Here is a 9,588-nt window from a genome sequence, read left to right as displayed (position 1 = left end):
CGCGTGACAGGCTGTACGTGACGGTGACGAGATGATGACGGGATACCTCGGACGCGTGACGTGATGACAGGTCCATCACGGATGACGACCATGACGGACTAACATAGTAAAATAAATATTATAAATAATAACATAGTAAAAATAAATATTATTATTTCCGTCCACGGTGACGTGAGGGAACGAGGAAGAAGTGACATGTGACGAATACATGATGGAATTTTTCAAAATCCTCGGACGTGTGATGAGACGGTGACGTGACAAACATTTTGTCACGTCACCGTTCATCACGCATCGTCATCTGTCCTGTCACGTCCGGGGCGTCACATCCCGGACGTGCCGTTCCTATTCAGGGGTTAGTCAGTTAAGTGGTATAATAACCTGCAAGGATGAAGGGTGCATTGAATATACTTTGTAGACTGATACAAGCGAAGCAGAAAGCAAGAAACAATGCTGCCAAGAAGAAACTCCGTCGAGTTATAAGGACGACGATAAGTGCCATCGATATAATACTATGATAAAACCCACTTTCACTATTGGGGTAGAATAGTCATATACAATGGTCTATGGGGCTGGGTTAGACCTGGTCCATTATAAGTGACAACGCCTACACCGACGTCTGACGTGCAACTGCATATAGTCATAACAATATAGATAGAGAAAGAGGCATAGGGAGAGGGAGAAAGGAAGAGGAAGATAGATAAAGAAAGAGACGAATAGAGAGAGAGAGAGTGGTAGAGGAAGATAGATCAAGAAAGAGCGAGGAAGAGAGGACAAAAACAGAGACACAGAGAGAGGTAGGGAAAGATGAAGAAAGAAAGAGAAAAAGGCAGAAAGAGAAGTAAAGATATATATATATATATATGTAGTTAGATAGAGAAAGAAAGATGGAGAGAGAGAGATTACCAGATATCTTTGTAACTTGTAAATGCAGTTAGTTACATATATATTTATAAATGTAGTTAGATAGAGAAAGAAAGATGGAGAGAGAGAGATTACCAGATATCAAGAGGGTCTGGACCTGGCAAGCTCGTCTTCAAACTGGCGGAGGAGCAGCAAAGACTGGTGGTAAAGGTGGAGGTCCATGCCATCGACGTTCCTCCCCACGCGCGCCAGCAAGCTTGCCTGAAGCTGGAGTGCAACTCACTAAGCTTTATGGCAGATAGACATGGTCGCTCTGTTCTGTTCGTTTTAAACAAACAAAAAAATTCGCACAAAAGAACCGCACAGGGTCTTGTTCTTTGTTTTGTTCTTTTTTTATTAAAAATCAAACAAAATTCGCACATTCGCACAAAACTAGAACAAAAGCGAACAAAAGAACCGCACTCGGGTCTATGCGATGTTCTATTGAATTTGTTTTTGTTCTGTTCGGAAAACCAAACAGAACAAACAATTCACACAAAAAGAACAGAACGACCATGTCTAATGGCAGAGAGAATGGAAGAAGATAATTGGCCGAAACCATGCTCACATTAGAATTGTGGGGGATGACGAGCTCTCCGATGAACTGGTAGAGACGGCCGACAAGGAACGAGATGTCCCTGAGATACCGGGTGTTGACCACGAGCGTTGCATCCCCCTCGCCCCCCACCACTGCCAATGCAGTCTCTATGTTGTATGACACCAGCCTGAATTCGGAGAATCAACCAAATAAATTTGACTTCTATTTTCATGAAGAAAAATTTCTGTTGATCATGAAACACATTTTTCATTTATACTCATCTTGTTATCTTTTCGTCAGTGTTCCCAGAATTTTCTCATGGACCAGGCAAAAGGCGGCATCACATCCCCCCATATTCATTAATGGATGAGAGAGGAGATGAGGGAGAGATAGATAGTGAGAATGATTAAATGGTATATAGATGGACAGCTAAAAATAAATATATACAAGTATATTCATAGGTTACTAGAAATATGTGGAGGAGAGAGAGAAGGATTAACAGACTGATAGAGAAGAAGGGACTCGTAGATGTAGAGAGAATGAGAGAGAGGTGATAGATAGAGAGAGAGGGACTCATAAATGGAGAGAACACAAGAGAGGACAATAGCTAGAGAGAGAGATGAGGGATATAGTTAAAGAGAGAAGGAGAGATCAATGCAAAGATAGAATCAAAAGAGAGATGCATACAAATAGCCAGGTAGAACATAGAAACATTCACTGATTTGGGCTATACATATTAACTGTATCTCTAGTAGAATGTGCATAAGAAAGACGCAGAGAGAGAGATTAATTTACAATTGTATGTAGTTAGATGCTCGATGCAATTGGGCTGAAAATGGAGTATTTATTTATTCACATCTGTTCTCTTGGACTGATGAATACCAATAGATTGATGGGTTAGTAAAGATAGAGACTTTTCATTTCAAGCGGAGCTAATATATTGGAACGAGCGGTACATAGAAAAGTTTCAGAATGAGGAAGATAAATGCACAGACTTGTTGAGCTAAAAAAACTGAGCACAGAGCGGAAAGACCACAAAAATCACTTTGAAATGGAGAATAAGGTAATACAGATGACATAATCTCAGTGAAGAATATGGCTACGACTGCCAGAGGATTAGTTTTAGCGAAAGAATTTTAATTGAAAGTTTAAAGATGAGAGAACATACCTGCCTACAACCCGAATTGACGACCCATTCTTAAATAGATCAGAGGATCTAAGACTCTGAAGAGAGATCGGCCTTCCTGGCTTTACTGGGCATGAGGACGCCATAGAAACAGAGAAGCTTTACTCAAGCAATATGATCCTGCAAAAACAGAAAGAGACGACGGTTGAGTGTATGAAAAAGAAAGATGGAGAGAAAGAGAGAGAAAGTGGGGATGAAATTAGCAATTTTGCGAGAACACTAAAGACCTGAAACAGGAAAATAATGTAGTGCAATCCAATAAAGTAATTGAATCGAAGAACTATAGAACCAGACTGAATATCAGTGACATAAAGATCAAAAAGAAAGTAGACCTGGAATCAGCCACTTCACAAGGACGGTGTAGATCAGAAAGAGGAAAATAATCGAGTAATCAAATCAGAGAGAAAATCGACGTAGAAATATAGGACCAAAATGAATCATAGAGAAATAAAAGATCAAATAGAAAGTAGGCCTGAAATTAGCACTTTTGCAGGAGATTGTAGATCAGCAACAGGATAATACTTGTGTAATTAAATAAAACGATCAAATCGAGGAAGGATTATGGAACCACACTGATCCTCAGATACCGATAAGATTGAAAAGAAATTAGGGACGAAATAAGCCACTCCTCAATGACATTGTAGATCAAAAACAGGAAAATAATAGTAATCAAGTAAAGATCAACTACAGAACCATACTGCACCTGAGAGAAATATAAGATCGAATAAATTGCACGGATGAAATTAGCCGTTTCGAAAGGACATTGTAGATCAGAAACAGGAAAATCATATTCAACAAGTAAACAAAAAACAATAGAACTAGACTGAACCTCGGAGACCTAAGATTGAAAAGAAAGTGGGGATGAAATTAGCCGTTTTGCAAGGACATTTTAGATCAACAAAAGGAAAATAATAGTGATCAATTAACAAAGAAGAACTACAGAACCTGACTGCACCTGAGAGAAATATAATATCGAAAAAATTGCAGGGATGAAATCAGCCGTTTTGCGAGGACATGGTAGATCAGGAACAAGAAAATAATAGTCATCAAGTAAATAAATCAAATAGAAAAACAACTAAAAAGCCTGACTGACCCTCAGCCGCTCCGTCCTCTTCCCCGAGCTTCGAGCTGGCGCCAACGAATAACCTCAACGGCGAGAAATGTCGTTTTGGCGGGAAAGACAACCGGGGCCTGTAATTTGAATACTATTGGGCCCATTAAAAGGGAATGGGCTGCAGTGATGGGTCCAATAAAGTGTTAATAGTCCAATAAAGCCCTAGGGAGGAGAGAGGAAGTATAAATACCCCCGGTCCGTTCTACAACAGAATTTCTTAGTCTGTGCAGGCAGGCGGCGGGAGCGGCGGCGGTGGCGGAGGAGCGATGGTGTCGTTGAAGTTGCAGAAGCGGCTCGCCGCAAGCGTGCTCAAGTGCGGGAGGGGGAAGGTCTGGTTGGATCCCAATGAGGCCAACGAGATTTCCATGGCCAACTCCCGTGAGTTTCTACCTCGATTCAGTCGCGAGATTTAGTTTTAGGAATTTGTTTTTTTCTTATGATTATGATCATTTTTCCTTGGCCAGCTATCGTGAGTTTATGCCTCACTGCGAACGCGAGATTTATTTCTAGGATTTTGTTTTATGTTTATGATTGAGATCGCTCGTTGCATGTCACAGATCGGTATCTCAATGGCGAACTCCCGTGAGTTTCTGCCACGATGCAAACGCAAAATTTAGCTCTAGGAATTTGTTTTGTTTCTTTATGATTACGATAGCACGTTGCATCTGATAGACCGTTATTCTAAAACTAATTACCGTAAGATTCTGCCTCGATGCAAGCGCGAGATTTAGCTCTAGGAAATTGTTTTTGTTTGTAATGATTAAGATCGCACGTTACATCTCACAAATCATTTTTCCAGTGTCCACTCCCGTGAGTTTCTACCTCGATTCACTTTTATTTCCTATTATGCTATTTAACCTAAAATATTGTATCATTCGAACGCGAGATTTATCGCTCGAACTTTGCTTTTGCTTGTAATGATTGAGATTGTCGGCTTTCGCGCTTCGCATCTTACAGATCGTGTTTGTATAAACAACTCCTTTGAGTTTCGACCTCGAGCGCCCTTGAAATTCACCCGCGTTGCATATAACAGATCATGTTTGTTAAGAATTTAATGTCAAATTATGATGTTTGAATTAGCGGGTTGTATTATGATGCCATCCTCTTGTTCTACGCTTGTCTTCTTTCTTAGAATGCTTGATGAGTGTCTGGCTATCAACTAATGGGAATACAAAATCATGATTTGGATGTGAACTACAGTTGTAAGAATTAATATGGTCAATTCACCTTTGACTCCGAAGTCTCTCGATTTTTTTTCCGTGCGGTTTACTTTTGAGGTTCTGCAGTTCTCAATTTCCATTCAATCTTGACCAGCTATGAGGAATTCTATTTTATTGGCGTCACCGAGGCATTTAATTGGTTTCCCCCTTGATTACTTAGTGGCTCATGTACATTATTTTACAATTACGTCACCCATTGTTGAGAATGATTCTATCGCTTTCCCCTGATTCGTTCACTTTTCGGGAGACGGATCTTAGATTGAGAAGTACGTGATCAATTTCCCTGTTACTCCCATTAAATATAAAAATTATCTTTGAAAAGCCGATCAACCTTTTTCCTCCTGCCTTATAGACAATCTTCATGATTATCCATCATATTTAGTTGCTACGTTGGTTGCACGATCATCAATCTAATTCTATATATTTTTCTTTTGCTTGTATCTTATAAAAAGCTTACAGGGTCCGGAAATTCAATTACTTCACATTATTCTCCCATACCCAAAATGACCAGTAGATACTCTTTCCTGCTCACAGGCTGATTCTAAATCCGTGTATTGCATGAACCGGTAACTCTATGTCTGTGGCTGCCACTTCCCTAGAAAACTGATCCTGGTGGTAAAAAATATATTTTGATAAAATTTTAGGAAGAATATTATTCCCTTTTCCAGAACAGGCATCATTATTCCCCAAGTTATCAATACACATCTGATAGCTAATTTTGACGGGGGACAAAATTTTGCATTTGTTCTCTAATTATCTTATTCAAGCACTGGCACTAGTGAAGACACCGCTTTTCTTGCATTAGTGGAAGAAAATTGTTTAGGTTTTTAATTCTCTGAGATGGGTTATTTCAGGGCAGAACGTCAGGAAGCTGGTGAAGGATGGGTTTATCATCCGCAAGCCAACAAAGATTCACTCGCGGGCCCGGGCTCGTCGGGCCATGGAGGCGAAGAGGAAGGGCCGCCACTCTGGATACGGTCCCCACTCTCACTCAACCCACATATTATCTGCTGTTTTTTCAGACAACTTCCAATTAATCTTTTACCACTATCAGCCGGATCAGCTGGATCTAGATCACATTTATGAACACATTGACGATTAGTCAATTGAACCGCCTTGACTGAAGATTTAGATGGCCAACACAATCCATTAATTTGCCTAATTGATTTCAGATTGATTCGGCCAACCTGATCAAAGGGATGTTCGATGATCAAATCGCATTTATGAGATGAGCTGATTCAGTTTGACCAGCCCATTCTACTAATGGGCTGATGGGTCCAATTAGGTTCTGCGATGTGCCGGCCTGATTTTATTTTCCCGTTTTTTTAATTTCGATAGCTTGCCTAAAGAGAACTTTCATTTCTGTGATTGATCATGATCGATTGACCGCGATAGATAGTGAGAGTGAAATGGAGTGAGAGAGAGTGGAAAGTGCCATCTTATTGTATTGTTTGAATTAGTGATTGATCGAAGACCCGGTTGATTCCAGATCAATCAAGATTGTGCTGACTACCACTTACCATCATATATACATTTAATTATATGAATTATTTCCATATATATTCACTTTTTTTAGATTTCAGGTAAGCGAAAGGGAACTAGAGAAGCCCGGCTGCCGACGAAGATTCTGTGGATGAGGAGGATGCGAGTGCTGAGGCGGCTGCTGAGAAAGTACAGAGAAGCAAAGAAGATCGACAAGCACATGTACCACGATATGTACATGAAGGTGAAGGGCAACGTCTTCAAGAACAAGCGTGTTCTGATGGAGAGCATTCACAAGTCCAAGGCCGAGAAGGTCCGCGAGAAGACCCTCTCCGACCAGTTCGAGGCCAAGAGGGCCAAGAGCAAAGCTGTTAGAGAGAGAAAGATCGCCCGCCGAGAGGAGCGATTGGCCCAGGTGAGAGAAACACCCGCCATCCTAATTTTTTCCATTTTTTTCTGTTCTTATACATACTCTTTGTCTCTTAGCATATTTATGCATTCATTTTCTTTTTTTATGGTTTTTTTTACCCTGGTATTGTGCTTATTATTATTCACAATAATGTTTAATGAGCTGGAATTAATGTTGACAGGGCCCCATAGACAAGCTCCCACCGCCAGTAGCCGAGTGAGTTTTTTTAATTTCTGTAAATATTTATTTAATTTATCACTCTAGAATTTGGGGGTGAGGTTTCTTTTCTCTTCTCAGGGGAGCTGCGAAGAAACTCAAGAAGTAAGACCTTCTCTCTCTAGAGCTTTTCGGGGCCTTACATTCTCTCTAGGAAATTTTTCTTATTGGCACGTTAAGCATGAAAATTTTATGGAAAGATGATATTTTTTGTCGGACGACTGCTGCAAGAAGAGAAGGTATGTCATAAGTTTCCGCAATCAGAATCATACCATGGCAGAATGCTTAGAAATATGCAGTTCTTGGTTTCCTAAACCATATATTTATTTAAACTGCTCCTATAATAAATATTGATGGCAAATGTTACCATGAATGGTCCGGAATGGTCAGTGTGACACAGTGAGCAGCGTCGTATATAAATAGACGTATTTATCATATATAAATAGAAAATTTGAATTAAAATAATTGTTTTGTGTTTGAAAAGCTCTTGAAAATAACTCCTTACCATTCAATATCATAATCGGTGAATTCGCTGAAGAATTTTGATAATGGATAATGATAACAGATATATTGATATTGGATGCTGATATCAGTAAGCAGATATCGACAATGAATACAGTTGTGCTCTGATATCCATTATGGGGTATCATCGCGAAAACTTAGATGTGAATGTTGTCTCCAATAAAACTAAGTTAAGATGATTATAGCATCAAAAGGTCGATGTGATTGGAGATGGTCTCAAAAGACTCACGATCGAACCAGAAATTGATTTCATTTTGGGTCAGGGGCAATGTGGTTGGTAGTGGATCAATTTATGCAGTTTGAAAAACTAAAAATTTAGGTGTCAGTTGTACTGGTGGTATATGAGTATATTTCATATTATTATAAACCTTGAATCACTTGAATATGAGCAATTAGTGAGTAAAATGGGTTAATGTTTATATAGAAGATGAATAGTAATATAAAAGCTGAATATTTGTAGAGACTCCGAATAGTAATGGAAAACGTGAAGTTAGATGATTGTGGATGTAGAGAGGGAAAAAGAGAAAGATGTGAAGAGTGGAGCATAAGAATGATGAAGGGATGAAATGAGGGATATATATAGGATTACGTGATTGCAGAATGTAGAGTGGTACCATAAATTATTTACTTGTATTCAGTATTATTTTATTTAGAGTATTAATAAATATATTTTTTATTCATATTTGATAAACTTTCATGGCTGTATGGTGTGTATATGAAAAGTACTTTAGGCTGCGAACTAAAGAGTTGGGAAGAATTAAAATTGAAAGAGTGGTAGAAAGAACAAAGGATGTACTAGAACAATGGATGTACTAGAGCAAAGAGTGGTGAAAGCTTGTAAGCATGTGCTTCATCCTAGTCTGAATCAGTGTGATTTTCTCTGAGGAGAGCAGACTAACATTGTCTGTCGTGGTATCACTCTTGCTTCTTGATGTCATTATTGTCATCATGTTCATAATCTCAACTTATCAGGATAAGACGAGTCTTGGGGTTGCTTCGACAAGCGCGGCATGAGGAGTCTCACATTGCATGAGGGCCCTCGGTTCCTTAGATGGCAGCATCATGCCATCAACACCATGGGTTGGACCATCAAGACTGGACGCAACACAACTCCACGGTACTTGCAAGAATACAGCTCTCGTATTTGAAAGAATGATAGTTGCATAAAAAGTAAAACTATATCAATTGAAATTCTGTTTTTTTTTTCAATAAAAAACCTAACTTCAGGTATGGAAGTTATGGAAACTCTGGCATGAACCATAGATGATGTTTTGAGGCACCATAAGAGTCTTGCCAACCAATCCAGACATATTATTCCTATTCTAGATGCTCTACCACCCATTCAGACATAACGAAACACGATAATAGAGTAAACACAAAAACTATGTGAGATCTATTGTAATATAGTAAACACAAAAGATATTAACATAGGACTAATATCTGAAGATTATGGTTTTTTGTTGATGTGACTGTCATGACAGACATCATACCATTTTGTGTTATCCCTTGACAATAACAATTCACACACATGAGCCCTGCAAAACCTTTAGTTGGGATTGTTATTTGTTGCAAGTGGTCGATAAGATGATAATATCATAAAATAACAATAACATGCTTCATAATCACAAGAATTAGGCTTTTAATGAACGCATAAGATTCATATTATCAATGGTTAAACTCATCCGCTCCATTCGTGCCACCCCGTCAAATCATCATCTAGAACTACAGAGGCAATAGATAAGGTATCTATTCAAATTAATTAGTAATTTCTACTATAAAATTCCATTCAAATTCCTAAATTTATTTTCTATATTTTGATTAAATATTATGTTGATTAGATAATCGTTTACTCATAAATTTAGTATTAATTTGAATTATTTTTTCTAATCGATTTTTAAAATATTTTTAATTCTTTCAAATATAATGAAATAATCATAAAACATAGTGATCAATTTTAGATGCACTCTTTCAATACTCGCCCCGCATGGACTAAAACCTTAC

At 38.6% G+C, this 9,588-nt stretch overlaps 2 protein-coding genes across 5 annotated transcripts; one reads left to right on the top strand and one right to left on the bottom strand.

Moving 5' to 3' along the window:
- Positions 1 to 344: 344 nt before the first annotated feature.
- On the bottom strand, positions 345 to 3,785 carry MDO1 (telomere-capping, CST complex subunit). 4 transcript variants are annotated; one of them, XM_078590761.1, is made up of 5 exons: positions 3,718 to 3,785; positions 2,607 to 2,744; positions 1,469 to 1,625; positions 997 to 1,128; positions 360 to 627 (listed from the first exon to the last, which is right to left on the bottom strand). In XM_078590761.1, exons 2-4 carry the CDS (start codon positions 2,708 to 2,710, stop codon positions 1,003 to 1,005), a joined length of 387 nt encoding a protein of 128 aa, XP_078446887.1. In that variant the 5' UTR covers positions 2,711 to 2,744; positions 3,718 to 3,785; the 3' UTR covers positions 360 to 627; positions 997 to 1,002. The 4 variants fall into 4 exon arrangements, with proteins under 4 accessions (XP_078446889.1, XP_078446888.1, XP_078446886.1 ...); XM_078590763.1 differs by having other exon boundaries at positions 345 to 1,122; XM_078590762.1 differs by having other exon boundaries at positions 348 to 1,128; positions 3,580 to 3,719.
- Positions 3,786 to 3,948: 163 nt separating this feature from the next.
- On the top strand, positions 3,949 to 7,283 carry LOC144715778 (large ribosomal subunit protein eL19y-like). Its single transcript, XM_078590759.1, has 5 exons — positions 3,949 to 4,116; positions 5,813 to 5,935; positions 6,542 to 6,855; positions 7,031 to 7,065; positions 7,147 to 7,283. The coding sequence occupies exons 1-5, from the start codon at positions 4,005 to 4,007 to the stop codon at positions 7,172 to 7,174; spliced, it is 612 nt and encodes a 203-aa protein (XP_078446885.1). The 5' UTR covers positions 3,949 to 4,004; the 3' UTR covers positions 7,175 to 7,283.
- Positions 7,284 to 9,588: the final 2,305 nt, after the last annotated feature.

Source organism: Wolffia australiana, chromosome 19 (assembly GCF_029677425.1).
Source record: "Wolffia australiana isolate 7733 chromosome 19, ASM2967742v1".
NCBI lineage: Eukaryota > Viridiplantae > Streptophyta > Magnoliopsida > Alismatales > Araceae > Wolffia > Wolffia australiana.
The sequence above is the reverse complement of the archived record's forward strand: the minus strand, read 5'-3'. Positions and strand labels throughout refer to the sequence as shown.

Coding starts and splice junctions, on each gene's coding strand:
- MDO1 (XM_078590760.1), bottom strand. CDS start 2,710: ATGGCGTCCTCATGCCCAGTAAAGCCAGGAAGGCCGATCTCTCTTCAG. Junction 1,626..2,606: donor TCAATTCGGGTTGTAGGCAG/GTATGTTCTCTC, acceptor CTCCGAATTCAG/GCTGGTGTCATACAACATAG. Junction 1,129..1,468: donor TCATCCCCCACAATTCTAAT/GTGAGCATGGTT, acceptor GTTGCACTCCAG/CTTCAGGCAAGCTTGCTGGC.
- LOC144715778 (XM_078590759.1), top strand. CDS start 4,005: ATGGTGTCGTTGAAGTTGCAGAAGCGGCTCGCCGCAAGCGTGCTCAAG. Junction 4,117..5,812: donor GATTTCCATGGCCAACTCCC/GTGAGTTTCTAC, acceptor GGGTTATTTCAG/GGCAGAACGTCAGGAAGCTG. Junction 5,936..6,541: donor GGGCCGCCACTCTGGATACG/GTCCCCACTCTC, acceptor TTTAGATTTCAG/GTAAGCGAAAGGGAACTAGA.